The sequence below is a fragment of the Phalaenopsis equestris genome, unplaced genomic scaffold (genome assembly GCF_001263595.1).
Source record: "Phalaenopsis equestris unplaced genomic scaffold, ASM126359v1 Scaffold000224, whole genome shotgun sequence".
Taxonomy (NCBI): Eukaryota; Viridiplantae; Streptophyta; class Magnoliopsida; order Asparagales; family Orchidaceae; genus Phalaenopsis; species Phalaenopsis equestris.
The window spans coordinates 6,140,646-6,162,982 of record NW_018164666.1 but is presented as its reverse complement, the minus strand read 5'-3'; the positions used below and the strand labels follow the sequence as shown (position 1 = coordinate 6,162,982).

General features: G+C 34.5%; 1 protein-coding gene across 1 annotated transcript; it reads right to left on the bottom strand.

The window, feature by feature from the left end:
* Positions 1-611: 611 nt before the first annotated feature.
* LOC110023471 (alanine aminotransferase 2-like) lies at positions 612-18,021 on the bottom strand. The gene is made up of 15 exons (XM_020722909.1): positions 17,701-18,021; positions 15,999-16,049; positions 10,569-10,619; positions 10,421-10,486; positions 10,278-10,339; positions 9,403-9,481; positions 9,216-9,323; positions 8,998-9,108; positions 8,218-8,355; positions 3,265-3,339; positions 2,988-3,108; positions 2,677-2,831; positions 2,234-2,308; positions 1,428-1,631; positions 612-1,001 (listed from the first exon to the last, which is right to left on the bottom strand). Exons 1-15 carry the CDS (start codon positions 17,866-17,868, stop codon positions 885-887), a joined length of 1,581 nt encoding a protein of 526 aa, XP_020578568.1. The 5' UTR covers positions 17,869-18,021; the 3' UTR covers positions 612-884.
* Positions 18,022-22,337: the final 4,316 nt, after the last annotated feature.

Genomic DNA, 22,337 nt, shown 5'->3' with positions numbered 1-22,337 from the left:
TTCTGTTCCCACTAACAACGGTTTGTTTTTAGAAGTGAACAATTACTTTCATTCCTGCCCCATTATCTTTTAGATGTCATTTTTTTTCAAGATTTAAAAAGTAATTGTATGGCAATTATATATTGCACATTTATTCATGACATAATTGTTGATGGCATAATCTTCCACCATAAAGTTACAGGTTTAAATCATGCATATTGCTTTTTTGGTTCACTTTTCCTAAAAAGAAAAATATACAATTGAAACAAACTTATTGATTTAAAATTAAATTGATTTTTTTTTTTTAATTTTGAGCAACCAAGAGCCTTTTTGTTTCATGGGCTTATTCTATTCGTGTGAGGTAACAAGAGAGAATCATTTAAGAGTTGGTAAGCGTTCTTGTTAATATCTAATAAACATGACTTAATTGCTCGCCCATTTTGATTCTCTTTGATCATTTAATTATTATATATATACTATGCACATAAATCCCCCAAGAAATTTTTAATTGCATTTATCACTAATATTTCGATTGGCAACACAAAAAGGAAAAATCATAAATAAATAAATAAAGAGAACGCAAACAAAACTGATTTGCAATGCTGAAACTAAACTTTTATAATCACAACAAATAAACAAAGAGAGGACGAATGTTTAATCTATAACTTAAAATGAATCCAAAGGTTCAACCAACAGTAATTACTCCTGAGTCCTAAAACAAATCTTACACCCCATACCCCAGTTATTATAGCCAATTTTTTTTGTCCTTCTGTTGATGACAAAAAAATCATAAATAAGCAAAAACTGCAACTGCATTGATAAAAAATAAAACATAAATGATCAATAATTTTATTTCAGACCAATGTTGTGGAGAATGAGCACGAATAATTCTTTCTTTCTTTTTTTTAGTCCCGAAATTCTTCCATAAATGATTCATGAAATGCCTTGAACCTGGAGACGATAGCAGGCATCTTATCCTCCTGAGGAAGAATTGTGCATCTTATGTGCCATGTTCCAGGAACCTTCAACCACAACAAGGAGAAAAAATTGACATGGATAACAAAAAACTAATGGTGTAATTGAGTTTGCATGATTAATTTAATTGAGTTCGAGTTCCACCTCTAGCTTAATTTTATAAGTTTAAACCGACTCACAAGCTCACAAGTAGAGTCGAGCTTGGCTTGAAGTTGATTTGTTAGCTAATCAAGCTGAACTCACAAGCCACTTATCGAGTTGAGCCCTAGTGGGCTCACAAGTGCTCATTGAGCTCAACTCACAAGCCACTTATCGAGACGAGCCCAAGCTGGCTCATGAGTGCTCACCAAGCTCAGCTCATATAAGCCAGTTATCGTGTAGAGCCCGAGTTTATTCATGAGTCAACTTGATTAGTTACACCCTAACAGAAAGCATAATTCTAAAGTTGATGGAATAAGAATAAGAAAGGTCACCTGGCCGAAGCCAGAACCAGGTACGATGACAATTCCAGTCGTTTCGAGCAAACGGCGAACATAGAATGCATCGGGTACAGAGTTCACCGCCTTGGCGGCCTCAATTGCCTTTGTTGGCAAGCGAATGCGAGGAAAGAGATACATGGCGCCCTCAGCCTTGTTGCAGGTCACACCTTCTAAGCTATTGAAAGCATCTTCTAATGCCTGCATTAAATGGAAGTGGTGAGCTCTTTATAACAGCAATTTCTATTGACTTGACCTTTCGAATGTAAGCCTAAAGTTAGGGCCTTCTTCAGTGTAGTAAAAGATAATAGAATTAAGTAAAAATATATTAGTGTTAGACTCATCCCAACTATTTGGGGTCAGCTAATTTAAATTTTATTTTTTATTTTTTTTACATCTATTCTAGTAAAAATGATGCATGAGATATAAATTCTAATTTACAGAATTTTTTTTTACTAATGCTATTTTTGACAAGAATCCCAAATAGGATGAAGTAGTCATGATTTAAGGAATTAAATTGCCAATATTAACAATGGTACTATATTACAGAAAAGCCCTCAAAATAAAGAAAAATATGAGATGTGTAAAAGGCAATTTGAAGTATGTTCAGTGAAATATAATATAAAGGGCATTTGACAAACATGAATGATGGGCAATAACTCAACTAGAAGTAAAAAAAAACTTGACCAAATTTATAAAATTCATACTATCACAAATATAGTGAAAATTCAAGTCAAAAGTTGATCTGAAAAAAAAGCTATTTTACATCAGCTAATAATATCAAAGCGATTATAAACTCAAACCTTAGCACGCCGTGCCAAAGATGACAAAATTCCATCTCTCTCTGCAGTGAAAGAATCATATGATTCATCTCCGGGCTGCAGAATGTAAAGAAAGATATAGAAATAGCAATAACAATATCTGGCAGGAAACCAAATTGATTAGGATTGTTCCCTTGGATTACTTGAGAACTAAGTTTTTCTTATTGGGGCATTTACATACATAACCAAACAATTCTTATATATTGACATACACAACATTAAAATCTTTGGCATCAGAACAAAAATACCACTTTTTAAAATCGAAATACACCTTTTCATGCATAGATTTTTAATATCAAGATGTTACAAATGTAAATATCAAACTTTAGGTGTTAGACATGTAAATGCATAAGTATTGTGTGGTATGTCTGTAAATTTCCCCTTTCTGTTAAACTATAGTAAGGATGAAAAAAATTCTCAATTACCTTCGGTGGATTCATTACGAGGCTAGCAAGAATTTGGCCAGAGATGTTTGAACAGAGATTCACAGATGCCACCTTGTAAATCTGTTCTCTCACATCAGCACTAAAGCCAGTAACCTCCATGTAGCCCCCCCTCTTTCCACATTCTCCATAGTATCCTAGGGGGCAAAATCCATTAGTTTTCGTCCCATAAATGAGCTATTTAAAATCAAACCAAAGTACTCTTACATATGGTTTCTTTCTACACAAAAATACACAAAATATAGGTAGATATATGATAAAATTCCATCAAATGAAACATAAAAATAATATACCCTTAGAGACAGATTGAAAAGATACTATGGAAATATCTTTGTCACCATATCCCATCGATCTCGCAATCTTCTTGTGTGAATTGAATTCCTTGCCCCCAGCGTAGATATTCTCTTGGTATACCTATGAAAAAGCATACACTTTCATATACTTTACTGATAACCAAACACAGCATCCAATATAAGAGAACTAAAAAAAAAATTAAGATATAGCCAAAAACCATTTTTCAGTCACAATTGGCATGAAGTGTAGACACAGGCTTAAAAAGGTAACACGTACCTCATCTGCAAGTAAAACCAGGGATTCTTCCTTGCAAAACTCTATTATCTGTCTTTGATTCTCCTCAGCAAGAACCTGAGTGTTATATGGTTAAAGCAATTAAAAAAAAGGAAAGCACCAATTGATAGCAAATTATAGAGAGTATCCCATTGAGAACAATCAACAATTTTATTGCTCTTGGAATGCTGCAGAGAGTGGTAGAATATAATATTACTAAAAGAAAAGAGAAAAATAATCATCATTAGCCAATCTTATCCCAACTCTTTGGATTGGCTTTATGCATCATAATTTCCTAATGAATCCGATTTTTTCATTCAATCCTAATGAGCAATGGACCATGTTCGAAACCTAATCATGATAAATAATTTTAAAACTTCTATCCATATTATTTTAGATCTACCTCATATCCTTCCTAATCCTCTATTGAACGCATTTTTTACCATTCTGTATACATGTCCAACTGCCTAAGGCTATTTTTCAGTTATTTTATCTTTCATATATGTCACTCCAACAATTCAGCCAATATAATCCTTTAATTTATCCTTTCTGATTTGCTACACATTCATATTAACGTTCTCAACCTATTCCCACTCAACTTAAATATCATTAGCTTTTTTACTACTCACACTCATTCATAGAATATCCACTCACCTAACTGTGATTTTATTATGAAATCATTTTTAACACATAATCATCTTTAAGTACTATTTCATTTTAACCATCAATCCTAAATTCTAAAAGCTAAATCCTGATCTATATTTCTATTCTCTTTTATAATAGGTGATAATAATGGTAATTAAAAACTATTAATATCTCATCCACTCATTGTAGAGCATGTACCGTCTTTTTTCTCATTCTAAGCACTTTATCTTTTTTTTTTTTTTGGTTAAAATTTTCATTTATTTCAATATATGTATCATTTAGTCAAACAATGAAATCTAAAAAGAACATACACCATAACATCTCACTTTGAACATGCTCCATACATGTCAAGCTTTGATATGATACTTATCTTTAACAGTTTTAACATACCTTTGACACACTTTTTGTATTAAAACAAACCAAATTAATTACCAGGATTCTCCGTCAACCATCTTTTAATTATATATATATATATATAGAGTGTGTGTGTGTGTGTTTATATTTTTCGCTAATTATCTTAACAAAAAAAAGTTTAAGATCTTACTAGCATGAAATGAAATTGATTCTTCAATCAACATATTTTTTTAAACCATGAGTTATAAGTTTAACTCTATTGTAGTTAGCATAATTTTAGACATCTTCAAATTTTGATTGAAAGAAAAAAGTTAATCAAACGACCATAGTTGTTATGACTCGGTCTAAGATTTAGAATCAACCAAGAAGGGACCATACGATCAAACGACATTAATCAAATTTTCTATGACTATTAATGATTCAAAATTGATAAATGAAAGAGCCACTATAAATTAAATTAAAGTTGTTATAAATTTATCTTTATGTCATGTTTTCACGTCCTCTATAAACATTTTCTCTTCTATTTTTTATCTTTACACAAATTTTGAACCTGAAAAGTTAATAAAAAATATAATGAGCTATTCAAAACTAGTGAATAATCACACTCTTAGACTATAGTATCACGATGAAATAATAATAATAATATTCATACCAGTTAAGTGTTTTAAAATAAGTATAAAGTATTTGATAATTTACAAATATGATCACTCATGATATTCCATAATAATCAAAATATTTTACTATATGAATAACATTTTTATATCATTTTATATATATACAATCATCATAGGAGCACTGCCTAAAAATTGTACCAGTTAAGGTACTTAAATATCAATATCCTCAATCATTTACGTGTGTGGGTACCTTAGCGTTCCCTATATAGTATCATAAAGAGATGACTTCATCATATCCAAATGTACACATACAATCAATCCTTGAAGTTTATATCATTTACAATTTCATATAACTCAATATGTAATATTTAATAATATAATGCATAAAATTTTCATAATAAGAAATTATAAGGATTCATATCGAAATGACCAATAAAATTTAAGTATAGATGAACCAATTGCATTAATCAAGTATAAATAACAATTCATACAAGGTTCAAAAGAGAAACAATGATACTATAATCTAAGAGTAGAAGTACTCACCCTGATGTTGATTTACTTATTATTGAATTTATCTTGATCTTGACTCTTCTAAAATTGGTATCTATAATAAACATGTCTATTCATATAACTAAAACTTAATTAATTTATATTCTTTTAACTAACTATTAACAGTACATTATTTAAGTATTAAATTTTCATTATTTTACTTTATGTAAGCCTATATATATAATTCATTAATTAAATTATAATATAAAACCAAAATTACCTTACCGGAGTTTGCTTAGATTAATCTCCCTCCACATTTAGCTCGCACACTTCACTTGCTTCTTCTCCCCTCCAAGCTGAAATTTTATACCTCGAGTCCTAATCCCATGTATTTTTCTATTAAAGTTAATTAATAAATATTAAAACACTTTTTTTTATCTGAGTTGAAAGCCCTAACACCCATATAGCACCGACACTTCTAAAAATGAGCCATACCCGTGTCGGCACATATCAGATACTGATATTTGTTCGACATGCCCCGACACTTCTCCGACACTACAAAAGATATGTCCGATTTTTTTTTTCAAGTCCAAACTCGTTTGGATACATCTTAACATTACATTTGACGTGAGCTTAACACAATTTCAAGAAAAAATAGAGCAGCAAAAAGTAGAAAATTATAAATATATATATATATATAATCTTAAGTATACCTCATAGTTGAAATCGCCTCTCTCTTGTCATGTTAAAGCTCCCACTTAGATTGGTCAAAATCGAGTAATGTAGGTATATCCACTATTCCTCGAAATCGAGCATTAGTAGTTCCCTCTTAGTAATTGTAGGATATTTAAAATTTTAATATACAAGTTGATTATAAGTTTGATGAATTTTTTGAAAGATAATATATCTATTTTTGAAAATTAATTTTCATAAGTGTGAGATTTTATTATATAAATTAAATTTTATCCTTGCATTATTTGTGTTGTGATATTTTAAATAAAGAACAACGGAAATATATATATTTTATATTAATAATTAATTAAAGATAAAACTGTGTCCATGGCGTGTCGAGTCATATTTTTTTCAAGTATGGCGTGTCTCTGTATTGTGTCATGTCATATCCGTATCATCGAGTTCGTATCCGTGCTTCATAGCCTAACACGCACGCGCCTCCTTTCCCCCTTTTCTCCGCTCTCATCTCGTCCAACATAACACGCGGAATACTCTTCTTCCATGGCACGTGAGGCTCAGATTCCTTACAAGCAAAGCCTCGTCTCCTCTGCAAGGGCTCGAGCCTTTCTTCTATTCCTTTGCATAGTAACAACGGTTTGACCTCTTCTTCCCTTGCCCATAGTTGACGCCGCCTTTCGAGAAAGTAGTGTTTCGTGTTGAGGATAGAAGTAGCCTTTCGAGAAACAGTAACAGCCTTTGTATGCCCTCTACCACTAAATCTCCTTATCAATGTATGATCGGTTTCTAAATTTTCCTACAACTTCTATGATAATATTCTTAATAGAATTAATCATATCTCACATTATATTTGGCTCAAGTAAATAATTCAAATTTGCCAACCTTAGCAATTTATATTTACATGACTTGTATTTTAAATTTAACCACCTTATATTAAGGTATTTTTTCACATAAAAACTAAGACAATTATTTTTTTTTTGCCTGCTTTATTGAAACTTAAAACATACATGTGACTATTACTCTATATAGTGTGCTCAAATGCTCCCTTGAAATGAGTTTACAAACTTTGCAAGCACATTTTTTCCGAAGAAGAAATCTATTTTTAATTTGATGATTACTATTTGCAAGTAATTAGATGTAACACTCATTTCTTAAAGCATATATTCACTATTTAAGATTATAAGCCATTGCAAACTAAGAATAGCTTCTCACATGCATTTTTGTTTTCTATTTTATACTCACCAGGAATCCTCCCATAGCCCATCCTAGTAGATCCCAAATGCATTTTTGTATTCTATTTTATACTCACCAGGAATCCTCCCATAGCCCATCCTAGTAGATCTCATATGTCTTTAATTACCTCCAACAAGTATCATTTACTCACGTTCTAGTCATTCACCCATTTGTTTCCGAAATAAATTTAAAAATAATATTTTAACCTAATTTGAATATAAAACTTAACCATATTCATATTGTATCCATCAACAATTATCACTTGATAGCTAAAAAAATAATTTTTTAACTCTTTAGCCAATACCATCCAAACCTCATTCATATTGTTAGCATTTCCAGCACAAAATACATAATATTTTTTCTTATGTTCATAGTTTTTCAACTTTATTATTTAGTTTCACGTAAATAAGTCAATCCTCCTCCTAATCACAATATCCACAAACTCCCATGTATTCCCATTCAAAGTCACAAATTCAATCTACCAAATCTAACCTTAGATTTAGACCTAATCAACCACTGCTTACTTTTCACAAAAATTAGGTTAGGTTACAGCGGAACACTTAAGGCTACATTTGAAGGAGCTTCGCCTAAACGTTACGTTGGCGGAATGGAGGTAGGCTGTTTTACAAAGGCGAAAAAATGCCGTTTTTGCGGATCAGCGTTGGTGGATGCTCGAGAAATAATGCTTCATCAAACCACATGTTGTGGTTTATCGCCTTTCCGTCCAACGCAAAGGAGTCGGGAAGCCGCTCAAAATGAAGCCTTAGAGATAAATAAAAGATGGATTGGTTGCAAGGTTCAATTACTACAACATTAACATACTTGGGCCAGCATATGCTTCATAAGAAAACCTTTTATTAAATTTAGATAGATTTTAAGAGGTAATAACAAAAGAAACACAACTCCACGCAGCCCTTGATTAGAGAGAAACCTGTCCAGTGGGATTGCCTGGATTTATCACCACAAGTGCCCTCACAGTTATACCCTTGGACCGAGCATCTTCCAATTGCTTCTTCAAGTCAGATATCTCCAACCCCCATCCGGTTTCTTCATCTAAGTAATATGGGACCTGGAACAAAAAATTGCCCATGATACGACTATTTATATAGAACCATCAGAATGAAAACAAAGTTGCAGTGTATGTTTGTGTGTGTGTGTCTATCTATCTATCTATCTATCTATATATATATATATATATATATATACTTACAAGCAGACCACTCAGTTCTTATATATATTTACATATCTAAGACCTAGACTTCAATTTCTACAAACATATCACTATTAAAAAGGTGAATTTAACTTTTTTTTGAATAAACATTAGGTGTTCGATATGTAAGTGAGTAAAGTGTCAAAATAGTCCCCTGACTATTACATGTGAACATTTTAGTTCTAGAATATAAAAGTGTCTATTTAGTCCCCAAACTCTTTTAATATGGGCTGAAATAGTCCCCAAAAGACTATCTTAGCCCCAATTAAAAGAGTTGGAGGACTAAATTAACACTTTTATCGATTTTGGGACAAAAATAACTCTCCACAAAGAGTTAGCAGACCGTTTTAACACTTTCCTCAAATGTAAATACATAGAAATTGGGTAGCATATATGTAAATGCCCATATATATAGATATATATAATATAATATAACCTATGATAATACATTAACTCAGTGCACGCTTAAATAGACAGGGAGCAACCAGGCAGGAAACATACAAGAGAACCACCATGCAGAGCAATTGAGGCAGAATAAAGAGGATACTGCGGAATAGGGCAGAGAATGCCATCTTTCTCAGACCTGATTAGTAACTGCATCATCATGTGCACCTATAAAGAAAAACAAAAGGAAACGATGTATCTAGTAATTGGCTCCTTTCCCCATTGCCATAAAATCAAAGCTACATAACCGAAGAAACAGAGGTCTAAAGGCATACAGCTGGACTTGCACCATCTGTTAAGAAAATATCATCGGAATTGCATGGATATCCATCACGCGAAGCAATTCCTGCTGCTGCAATTGCTTCTCGTAAACCTTTAATTCCCTGAAAATTGTAGAAAGAACACCAATTCTAAAAATTGAATGAGAAAAATGCACAAGGATAAATCAACCTGCTCTCCTACCTGACTGTGACTATAAGCACCTGTAGCTCTACCTGGTATTACATCTAGAATCTCCCATGCTCTTGCTATGGCATCCGCACTGAAACAAACAAAAAAACATGATATCAAACATGTTATACGATATGATTTAACAAAGCAAAGGTGAACATAGATCCTATTATAAAACAATGAAAAATATCAAATATGTAAAAAAGCTTTCAGTTATAGCAACGCACTAGCTCTAAAGCGCACAAGTCAAATTAAAAGCTGAATAATTGCAGATAAATGCCATTTAAATTGACTCGTGAATAATTCTTATGTATTTACGGATCTAACACCTAAAGTTCGATATCTACACTTATAACACCTTGTTGTCATAAAGCAATGCTAGGAAACGAGCGTCTCACCTTTAAAAAAATAATGACAGCGGTATTTTTTGTGGTTATGTTTACACCTTGTTGTCATAAAGCAATGCAAGGGAAGGAGTGTCTCACTTTTAAAAAAATAATGATAGTGGTATTTTTGACGTTATGTTAAAGATTTGAGTGACAAAAAAGATCCTCAAAGTGGCATGTCATGCAGACCCAGTGAAAGCTGTACACGAAGCGCAATGGCATGCCTCCTCAAGCTCACACACAAGCACATTTAAACCATGAAAAATGCATATGCGATCATTCACTAGCATACACTGCAATTAAAAAGCGCATACTATGCTGTAGAGTCCAGTATAAAAGTAGCATTAAAAAAAAATTAAAAAAAAACGTAAATATCTAGGATGATATCGAAGGGTTATAATCCTCAAATACTTCTTAAGCTTTTGAATGCAGGTTGCATGAGAAATTGCAAATGTAAATATTTTACAACAGACTTCAACATCATATTTTCTACTACCATACCTGAACAAGCCATGAGTTTCATCCCTGTCTAAAATGGAAGGATGTTCGCATAAAGCAAGAACCTGAAATAGAATATACATTAAGAAGCAGCTGATTTCATAAACAACATAGTGGTCAAGATTTATAGAATAATCAGAACATGCCTCTCTAAAAAAGGTAATCGGCTGCTGACCAAGGGACTGGGGGTTCCCGATATTGCAATATAGTATCTGGTAGAATGTAAGAAAAATTTGTCTAAGCAAAAGAATGGGTACTGTTTAACAACCTGGTTATGCTTTCATATATACGCACCTCATCAAAAGGATGGGAACCTGGTTTCGCTTTCAAATCTTCTTGTAAGCGCTGCACAGGAAAGCAGCCCATTAAATCTTGTCCAATATGCTTTTTTAGTGTAATACTTGATAAATAATAACTCAATCAACCGGTTATCTTTACAAACTTATAGAAAGAAGCTGCCAGTCTACCATAAACTCAGCAAAAAGAAGGTGAGCTCCAACTCCAATCATACCACACTTTAAGATCTTTAAAAGAGAGAGAGAGAGAGAGAGAGAGAGAGAGAGAGAGAGAGTAGAAAACTAATAAAAAAACACAGGCATGCCATGTGCAGATACATGCATTCATATGTCTACTTGCAATTCTCAGGACAAAAAGATCGTTCTAAAAATCAATTTTGCAGCATCAAAACCATCAATAAATAAAAAATAATATCATGACGTAATCAGAGAATGATACTAAAAACAGTCAGTAAGATGTCTGCTCAAATTGGAGCCACTGTTTTTATATGCATAAGGCAAGTTAATTTGACAATAAACATGGATAGACATATTTAACATGCATGCTACATCAAAGAGCACATGTTTTGCAAGTTTATAGCTCTCTCTCTCTCTCTCTCTCCCCCCCCCCCCCCCTCTCTCTCTCTCTCTCTCTGTCTATATATATATATATGAATGCATGTATAAACTCCCAAATAGTCCCCAAATATTCATATAGGATCCATTTAGTCTAGAAATATCACATTTCTCCAATTTAGTCCATCAACTATACTAAAAACAGTCAGTGAGATGTCTGCTCAAATTGGAGCCACTGTTCTTATATGCATAAGGCAAGTTAATTTGACAACAAACATGGAAGAAACTTGGATAGACATATTTAAAATGCATGCTGCATCAAATAGCACATGTTTTGCAAGTTTATAGTTCTCTCTCTCTCTCTCTCTCAAAGATGCCGTCTCCCACGCTCGGCTTTGCTAGGGTTTCGACCCATGTCGAACCCTAGCAACCCTTATCGCTTTAAGATCATTCCTCCGGCGTCGTCTCTCCGTCCTGTCCGTCGTTGTCGGCTCGCGCTGCTTCGACATCGACTGCGGCTCGCGTCTTGTTGTCTCTGTTCGAAGCCGATAGAGTTTGCATCTCGTCGTCTCTGTTAGGTTACATCTCACAGAAGATGACGTTTTCCTTCTCACTGAAGACGGGAAGGGGTTGCGTGCTCATTTCCTCATTCGTCTTCCTTCTCGACTCAGCTTGACAACATCGAGTGTTTGGTCTCTTCGGTTCTTGACCGTCTTCGGCTCGTCATTCCTGCCCTCTGACCGACTTGGAAGGGCTTCTAATTGCTGTGATGCAGCTTCCTTCCTCTTTGGTTGAATCTGACAAAGCCTCCTTTGCCTACGTGGTGGGTAATCCTCACGTGAAGACGACGGTTGTCTTTCCTTTAATTTATAAGGAATATCATGATGGTACAGGTGACTGCCCATTTATTAAGAATACAAGTACAAAAATTGGGAAAACGACACTTTTTTTCTCGGAGTTAGAAATTTCAACAATGACTGACAAATTTAAGTTTGCTCTTATTGGAAAATTTCAGTGGGGGTACCCACCTATGGAAGCTATCAGGAAAAATTTTGATGATTTCAAATTAGCATAAAACTGGAAAGTGGGGCTCATGGATGAGAGACATGTATTAATTTAATTAACTGTGGCTGAAAACTACACTCGGATTTTCTCCAAAAAATATCTCAGCATTGTTGTTAAATCAATGAAGCTACTCAAGTGGTCTCCTGATTTTGACCCCAATCATGAACCTCCTACTGTGCCGGTATGGTTCAGTCTACCAGGTCTCAAGCTGCACTTTTTTCATCATCAGGTTCTTTACTCTATTGGGGCCATACTTGAGGACCCTATGAAGCTAGATCTACCGACTTTCAAACTAACCAGACTTTATGTGGTCAAAATACTTGTGGAAAGAGATATTACTTTACCTGATGTTAATGAAGTCTGATTGGACACAACTCACGATGGATATTGACAACAAATCGTCATGAAGCATAGACCGCCTTACTGTTTATATTGTAAGATGTTTGGGCATACACTTGATAAATGTCATAAGTTTCATCATAATTTGAAATCTAAAGATCAAGTGAATAAGGATAGATTTAATCCCACTATTCTGGACATATTTGTTTCATCTGGAGAGAAAGTTACCACAGGACATGTTTTGGATATCGCTAAAGATTAGCCACCTACCATCCCTATTGAGAAGGTGCAAACCGATTATTTACTCAACATCGCAGTTCCTGATGACAAACATCATACTACATGTACAGATCCAAAAGTGCTTACACCACTCACTGTTATTGAAGAAGATTCACTTACATGTCAAAACACACGATAGAGCTTCTTTGATTCAATCAAAGATCAGCTGGTACAACAAGCAGTTACTTCTAATGTTCAAACTCCTACACATGTTTGGCACACTTTAGGTCAATCCACTGATTAGGCGAGTCAATCTTCGAATGAGGAATGACAGGTTTATTCTAGGAGAAAGAAAAAGACTGGAGGCCGACTCGAGCTTGGAAACTTATTGGATAATATTTTGGTCACTACTGGCAATGACACTCATCTTATCAATTTATTAGCTGACTCCTTTCCTAGAACTAGAGGTAGAGGCAAAGCAAACTTGGGTCGCTCTCTAGCTACCTGATACTACATTTTTTGGCACTTTTTGTTTTTTTTTCTTTAGGTCTCTTGTAATTTTCTGTATTTTCTCTTTTTTTGGAATCATTTGTATGTGATGGTTATCGTGGGAGAAGAGTGTCATGCTTGGGCACTCCACACAATCTATATGTATCCTTATTTCCTTTTAATATATTAGCCTTTGGGCTTTCTCAAAAAAAAAAAAATAAAATAAAATAATATATATATATATATGAATGCATGTATAAATTCCCAAATAGTCCCCAAATATTCATATATGATCCATTTAGTCTAGAAATATCACATTTCTCCAATTTAGTCCATCAATTATACAAAATTGACCAAATTTAGTGTATAAAGTTGAAGAAATATGATAGTTGTGAACTCATGTGATCACATAGGTGCACTCAAAGCACCATTTTGGATTTAACTCTCTCTTTCTCTATACACACACATGCACATATTATTCCACTAGAGGCTTTTCTTTGAAGAAGTTCGAGATGGCCTCTTTCTTTTAATGGCTCTAGTTCAAATTTCATTTGGTTATTCATACTAATTTGCATTCACTTGCTAATACTAATTTGCATTCACTTGCTATGAATTTTGGTAATCCGTTGAAGAATTAATACGTGATGGCAAAATCATTATAGGCGGCAAGTGAGGTTTGAAAATATGCTAGTTTCAACTAGTTTACAAAATTGCGGGCTATGAAGCTTTTCCTGTGTTGCCTTGCCGCCTGAATTATAAAAACTAGTGTTTTGATAAAAAAGAAACATAAGAAAGAAAGTACAAACATTGCTAAGAAGGCTTAAGGTCACTGATCCAAAGTCCTCATCTGGTCAATCTAAGGAGCATCCTATAAAGTAAATGGTTGGTGAGTTTAGTCAATAAAGTAAGATTCCAATATTTCACCTTCTGTGAATGATTACACCTTTTAGTCAGATGTGATAATGGCTTTAGGATTCTTTGATCCTAGTATGCATAGTAGTGTGGGGAAGTTTGTAGCCCCTAACCGGATGTTTTGCCTCGGCAAAAGTCCATACCAATGAATCTTTGACCATGTGGTGGATTTGATCCTTGCGAGGTGGCTTCTCATGTTCCTTTGGGGGAGAATAGAGTAAAATTGACTTCTGTAAGTTAGTGTTATTTCTACTAATAATTTAGTTGTTCTTCTCCAAAATGTAAGAAAATAACATAGATATTTCATCTATAGACGTTGAATCAGTGTTGTTGGTATAATAGTAGGGCCTTGTACTTTGATTTGATGAGCTCCATTCTTGTTTCGTGTGTTAACTTTTGGAAACACCTCTTAATCATTTTCTGATTCCTCCTCAAACCCAACTTGCACTTTCTCTTAGAGAGTTCCATATTGTTTACCCTCGTGTTGAAAATCACTATATGCCCTTTATATAGTAACAGTTCTTCCTTAGCCTTACCTGACGGCTCATGTTTTCTTCATAATAGTGGATTTACTCTATGAAGAATGAGTGAAACCATAATAAGCATGTAGTAGCTAGTTCTAGGTAGCATTAGATTTAAGAAGATTATGATATGTTAAAAGGGTTGAAGGCTTTAGAAAGCCATAACTATTATTAGAAACATCGAGATTACTAGAGTTTCTATTGATGTGCTACATGACGGCCTTATCTTTTTCTAATCTGATGTTATTTTAGTTGTCTTCATGTACTAGTTTTCCTTGTATTTGATGTTGAGGCTTTGCTCTCTTGTACTATTTTTACTTCTTTAATAAACTGGTGAGGTCCAAGTCGAACTCACTGCCTTCAATGCTAGATCTAGTTTAAAAATAAAGAAGAAAACTTAAGAAAAATTTGGGTGGTTTCGCCAATCCGAAATGATTACCGGAAATGAGGCAGTGAATTATAAAGGAGGTGCAAATCATTATAGCAGGGCCTTTGATATAATTACCAAAAAGAAATGGCAAAGATAATAAGATCACATCCTTCAATATTGCCCATAATTCAATACGTGCAAGAAAAAAATGATGCATATAATCGATAGGCACATTAAATGTTGGAACAATAATAATAATAATAATGATGATGGATGCAGAAAGTTGTAGGAGCAATAGATGTTGGAAGGACTTAAATTTCATTTTCATTTACAACAAATCTCATACATTTAAATGACGTTTGTGCTGGGTTCTAGAGTTTAAAGATAAATTTACTTTCTTATCCTACTAGCACTTCAGTTGCCACTAAATTTTAAATTATTAATAAATTTTGATGTGCCAATGTTGTGCATTGATAAAAAATTTGATATAAACTTAGAAGTTTCATATAGGACTCCTATCATAGAAGAGATGAAAAATGGATAACAGCATGCGGCTTAAATTTGTAAGAAATCCATAAAAGTTGTGATAAACAACATGGATACATCCAAGCCAAGCTAAGCATTTTATTTAAACTGGATAAATAACATACATGTTTGAAAAATATGAGGAAAACAGCCTTTTCCTAGAACATCAAATAGTCACAGATTATGAGGACCAAAAGTCAAAATAGTCTGTGTGGAAATTAAATTAAAATACTACAATTAATCATTGCAATCATAGTAACTATCCAATTGAGGATTTATATGAACAAAAACATTTTCAGTCAAGACTTTTTTAACAGTAAAACATAAGAAAAAAAACAACCATCATTTTGTGATCCAAAATAAAATTTTTACACTTAAATTTTTTTATCTCCAAAAAAGGGGGAAAAACACGCATGAGAGCAGATAAAGATACCTGAGCATGAGTAACAATCTCTCCACGAACAGCATATTCACATTTCAACACCTGAATAAAACAGGGAGAGTGAATGCAGAAATGATTAGATACAAGAGATAAACAAAGAAGAAAAGAAAAAATTAAGTGAAACATAAAAAGAATAAACATTCTAAGCATCAACCCAAAGTCTAAGGTCAACGTATCATTAAAATGACAAAAATAACCAAAGACTTGAATTTGCCTCTTTACGACTGCAAGGGATGCCAATATATGCTATGGAGAATCAAAGTATTAGAGATAAGAAATCACCTGAATTTGCAGAACAGCAAGTTTAGCAATAAATATATATATATATATATATATATATATATCAAAATAAAAAAATTAGCATATACCATTTTGTATCTTATGCTGACGTTTTTTCTTCTTCTTTTTTTTTTTTTTTTTGAGTTTGTAAAACATATGTCATGCTGCTTCTTGGAGTTGGCTATTGCAAGTTTATTTATATTTTAATTATTTTTTAGATGATTTTGAATCCATCAGATCAACAAAATGGATCCAGTGCTTGATGTGGTTTCACCATTAAATAAATAAATCAATGCTGCAAAAAGGTTCAGCGTTGCAAACTAAGAGAATCTTTCGTACCATTCATACTAATAAGAAGACTTAATTATTTCAAACTCAAAGAAGTTAAAATTTTGCACAATCAATAAGTATCAGATGATTTATGAGTAAAGCTTTTATGTTGAATAGGGGTTTTGTTTGGTTTGAAGGAATTGAAGAGATGTAATGAAAAAATAAATGAAAATAAAAATGATAAAGGTTGTTTGGTATTCCATTTTAGGAAGGGTGCGAGCAAGATTTAGCATGAATCCTGCCAAAGGGAATTTTGAAAACTGAAATACTATTATTTTGGAAACCTGATTTCAATCTCATTATTGGTTAAATCTAGGATTTGTTACATCTCACCATTCACAAGTTTAACGGATTTCCCACTCCCATAGAGAATTTTCAGGTTTTAGTTATATTAAAACTTACTAAATCTGGATTTACAGGATTTACTAAATCCTGCTGTATCCAAACAGCCCCTAAAAGGAGCTGAAGCAGATTACTTCACTTTTATTAGGTAAAAAATCAGTAAAAAAACACTTTTTTTTTTTGTTTCCTGAGAGGAGTAGACATGTGAGTTATACAAACGAGGCATTTGTATTCTATGCCTTCGGATATACATGAGAAATACGAAGCAGGAAAAGTAAGGGGGTGTTTGGTAGCACAACTTTAATAGGATTTAGGAACGGATTTGGCCTAAATCCAGCCAAACGCGAAAAATGGAGAAATAGAAATCCAACTCTCGTAAATCCTACGCTCCGCCTCTTTCTCCCCTCTCCGTTTCCTTGAGGCGGATTTCGCGGATTTGATAAATCCTATTTAACGTAAATCTCAAGCAGCAGCCAAACATCCAACTAAACTCTCAAATTGACCAAAAAGGATGCCATGAACACAATGAAAAGCTTCTACCAGCACGAAATCCAAAAATACACGCCTCACTAAAAAACCAAAACCCAGACTAAAATTTAAAAAAAATAATACAGAAACCGAACGTGATATAAGAATAGCTATCGTTTCCAATCAGCAAGTACGCAGACGAAACCAACCAAATAATAATAATAATAATAATAAACTAAGAAATGTTCCATGAAAACTGATCCTCATGACGCACCTTTGGGTTGATGGAAGCGAGGGAGACTGTTGGAGTCGAAGAAGTGGACATAGCGGCGGAAGCTGGGGAGGAGAGGAACGAAGATGGTGACGACACGGAAAGAGAGGATTGAGCCGCAAGAAACGAGCGAATTAGCCTTTTAGCTCTATCCGCAGCGAGTCGCCGCATGGCTTTGAAAGCAACCGAGTTGTGGGAGTTTTTTATCTTCCAGCAGAAGAATTTGAGGGAAAAAACTTTGAAAGGGAGAGGATGTCTACAACTGTATCCCCATCAATCTGTGTCTTCGCAGAAGTCGCCCCTAGAATCGTATCGTGTTTGGTTAAATTTTTAAATATGACCCAATTGTCCCATATGAGAGGCGATCGAGGTAGTTTTTTTCTTTTTTTTCGGTGGTGGGCCAGGCAACGTGTCTCGTTAAGTAACTCCTATTCAGCTTGTTTATTAAAAAAATAAATTAAACACAAATAATTTTTTTTAACTTTTAATTACTAATGAATCAAATATCAGCTAACAAGAGCTTATTTTAGCTGGAAATAAAGCAATCATATATATATTATTTATATAATAATATGTTGTATATAAATTTATATAATAATATATTATATATATTTATATCAGAATTTAAATCATTACAACTCGTGTGGTCATATGATTCTGCATCTTTTATTGCACAAATTTGGTACAGGTTCGAATTCAACACATTTCACTTTTTTTTTTCAATTAATTTTAATGAGTCAATTTCGAGCTGAACACGAACAAGGATATTTAAATCGAATCGAATGTGAACTCACTGTTCACGAGCCAATTTCGAACACGAGCCGATTTCGAACAAGCTGAACATGAGCCTAGCTTGAGCTCGCTCAAACTCTACTTGTTTATAGCCTTAATATTATATAAAAAATATTAATATTTTATTTCTTTTTAAATGAAATCATTTTTTCATGTATAGAAAACTTTGTTGGCATTAATTTTTGATGTCACGTGTGTAGGATGTCCACCTGAACGACTCAGGATGGTCTGTTGCTCATTTGTAACGTCCCACAACTCAAGACACTCATTTGAGACTTTCTGGCACGTGTTTGGGGCACAAAGCTAGGGTTCGCAAAGATTTAATATTAACCGGGAGAGTCCACTATTAGGCAAATTCATCCAGGACCTGGGACAAGTTCGATGTTAATTTTGGTGATCTGAGATCACTTTGCACCCTTTCAGAGCCTTCAGTGGTCAAGGGAAGTCGCGGAGCCCTCCTACGCGCACTACAAAAAAATTAGAGTTTGGAACACCTTACATACTCTGTGGTTCGAAGCGACTATCAACGAAGAATCTCCTGGTAAATGGTCGTTTAAAAATACAAATTTTTGGAGCTAAATGAAGATATTTCAACCCTACTTAGTCCCTCATAGCTTACGAATCGAAGAAGATGACCAACATGAAAATCAGGGTTTTCATGCCAAACAAACATCTAGGCGCCAGCCCCGGGCGTTAAGGCCCCCAAAACAACCTCAAAATATAGCCATGAGAAAGTAGGCAACAGCTTACTTGCGCTTAAACGCCCAAAAATATCTCAAAATAGCCATTTCCCGAGCCCCGGGAAAGTAGGGACCAGCCTTCTAGCGCCGAGATCGTCGCACCTAGGCGACAGTCTAGTTCCATAAATTATTTTTCTCATTTTTAGGGAGCCAAAAAAGTGGATCTCCTTAGGTTATGTGATGATTTTCCTTATACATGAAAAAGAGGCTCATGATTTGTCCTTTAGGGGCTTCTAGAAGGCATCACAATGTCATTTTTGATAAAAAAAAGGTTGGGGTATTTTAGTGAGCTGGTCTTATGTTTTGGATAGTCTCATTTTCCCCCATCTTCACTCATTTTTCAGACTTGGGCTGTTGCTGAGAGCTAGAGAGTTCCAGAGGGAGAACTCCATCTTTTTCCTCAAGGAGCTTAGAGTTTTCTGGAGTTTAGAGCTTGGAGCAAGGAAAAAGGAAGAAGACCCTTCATCTTCCTCAAGGAGAAGTTAAGGGAGTTGGTTATCTTCCAACTTCTTCTTATTCTTAACCTTTCTTCTAATTTTCCGACAACTTCTTCCATGTCCAGTGAACTTTCCGGGAAGCATAGCTAGGAGAGCTTCATCCTAACATTGGAGAAGAAGGATTCTAGCGAGCTTACGGTCTCTCTACCGAGTTTACTATTAGCTTCTCATCAAGTCTTGCCTCCAGAGTTCGTCTATTAGAGTATCAGTTAGGTTTTGTTTGCCACTTGCCCTCAAAGGGTTTTTCTTTTGAGGAACGTATCTACTATTAGATTCTCATCAAGACTTTCCTCCCGAGCTCATCCTTGAGTGGTATGGATAGAGATCTTGTCCTCCACTTTTCCTTAAGAGCCTTACTAGTGAGGAATGCATCAACTACAAGCTTTCCATCGAGTCTTACCTCTTGGGCTCATCTTTTAAGTATATGGATGGAGGCATTGCCTGTCAATTGCCCTCAAGGGGTCTTTACAGTGAGAAATATATCCATCTCCAGCTCAAAACTCGACTTAAGGTCATGACTTCTATGGGTATAGATGGAGACATTGTCTGTCGCTTGTTCTCAAAAGGTCTTTCTACACAAAATATTTTACGAGAGAATTAAAAAAGCCTCATTAACAATAGAGAAAATTCATTGAATAACAATTCGTTACAGCATTAGGAAAATTCTTCAAATAAAATGAGAAATTCATATGTTACGATGAAAGCAAAAAGTCTATTAATAAGATAAATTGTAATTGTACTTTTCATTTAATAATTCTGACCATTTTATTTTGATTTTTCTCACCTTGCTCTCGTAAGTAGTAGCTTAGGTGATCTTAACATATCAGACGTTTAATTTCTTCCTTTAAGTGAAAACAACTTTCTTTTAAATGACCTTTTGCACAGTGGAAATAACAATATTGAGATTGGTCTCTACCTAGATTTTTTTTATAGCATTGGCAACTTACCGACCTTTAATGGCCATCAGAATGTTAATACATGACGTGTTAAGTAGTGTATACTCCTTTTTTTATTAGGGCTCATGTTGTTGGTTCATGGGTCGATGAGAGAAATTAGGATTCCCTTGTGATTTGAACTTCTTTCGTTGTAAGGTTTGATCAATATCCATGAGGTTATTCTTATGCTTGTCTCCAAATCACTCAAATTGCTTTTTGTGTGTACCGATGGTCTCATCTGCAGTAATTTGATCTTTAACACAATGAACAAAGTCAATGTAAGAGCGGACCGCCTACTACATCAGCAAGAATTAGAAAATTTCGAGACAAAACCCTCTAAGGAAGATTCATCATAATAATTCCAACTCTGAGGAAGAATTTGTGAAAGCTGTCCTTGTGTGACTCTCCCTCATTTTGATGAGTTCTTGAGAGATGGAACTTGATGATCATTTAGTTTGCTATGAAGGGCTCCATAAGTAACTTGATAAACTTGTTGAAGGTGTTTATAGTGCCTCCCAAGAAAGAGTAGAACCAGGTGCAAGTTTGACACTTGAAAGTAGCAGGTAATGCTTGATAGAGAAGCACATCAGAAGCAAGCTGAATGTGCATGATGATTTGATAGTGGTCAACGTGCTCGTTGGGGTCAGCTACCTCTTCATAGGAATTAATGTTTGGGAGCTTGAAACTTGCTGGGATGGGGTAATAGAGGATTGCCTCAGCCAAGGGCAAGGACACTTGAAAGTTGTGATTACCTGGGAAGAGATCCCTTTTCTCAAAGGGAGCACTTCTTGAACTTGGCATCGTAGCTCATCACCGATCAAGTTTTTAGAAGCGGCAATAAGATGCAGTTGGGTCAAGTTTTTTTACAAGTACTAGAGGGTTATTGATCGGTTTAGCTGTGCACGACAGATGAGTGGGACTCGCAACATCAAGGAGGTTGGAATCGAAAAGGTAGCTCAGTATGAGTGTGCTCAAGCAGGTAATTTGTCGTTGGCTATTGAACTGGTTGTGTAGGCATCGTCCATCGAACCTCTTGTAAGAGTGGGGGGATCTCATTGTGTGACTCTTTCATTTTGTGCACTTGATCTTCTAGAGAGGAATCTTAGGTGCCTTTTCCATTAGGATAATGCCTTTCATGGTGGGAAGCGGCAAAGGCTTAACATGCTTGGCTCTGTGACTGTCCCTTGGAATGCTGAATGTTTGTGCAGGATGCTCTTTTGTTGCTAGTAATGCATCGAGTGGCCATTAGACAAGTTTTGCAAGTCTATTAGTGTTGAGATTTTTTTTTCCCACAGATGGTAACAAACTAATGTTTGTCGAAAGAGTCTTGACAGTGATTATTTCGTGTCTTAGGGTCTGTTTGGCGCAGCTGTGGATTATTTATAATCTACTAATAAACAGATTATTCTGATAATCTATAGATTATCAGAATAACTGTTTGGGCTGTTTGGGCCAGCTTATTCAGACTAGCTTATTGGTGGTTAAATGACATTACTGCCCCTGTGTGATAAAACTGTTTGTGACAGCTTATTTAGAATAGCTTATTCGTAGAAAAGAAATATATATTGCAGAAACATACGATAATGACAGAGATATTCTAAAAGATATCACACAGTTCTCACATCCTAACAAGTACCAGTACAACTAAAAAAAGTACAAATACAAGTACAACAACA

What these genes read in the sequence shown, in the direction of transcription:
- LOC110023471 (XM_020722909.1), bottom strand. Translation starts at nt 17,868, where the DNA reads ATGCGGCGACTCGCTGCGGATAGAGCTAAAAGGCTAATTCGCTCGTTT. An exon ending in AGATTGTTACTCATGCTCAG is followed by an intron (nt 10,620 to 15,998) that starts GTATCTTTATCT and finishes TTTCCTGTGCAG; the next exon opens with CGCTTACAAGAAGATTTGAA. An exon ending in CGATTACCTTTTTTAGAGAG is followed by an intron (nt 10,340 to 10,420) that starts GCATGTTCTGAT and finishes ATTCTATTTCAG; the next exon opens with GTTCTTGCTTTATGCGAACA.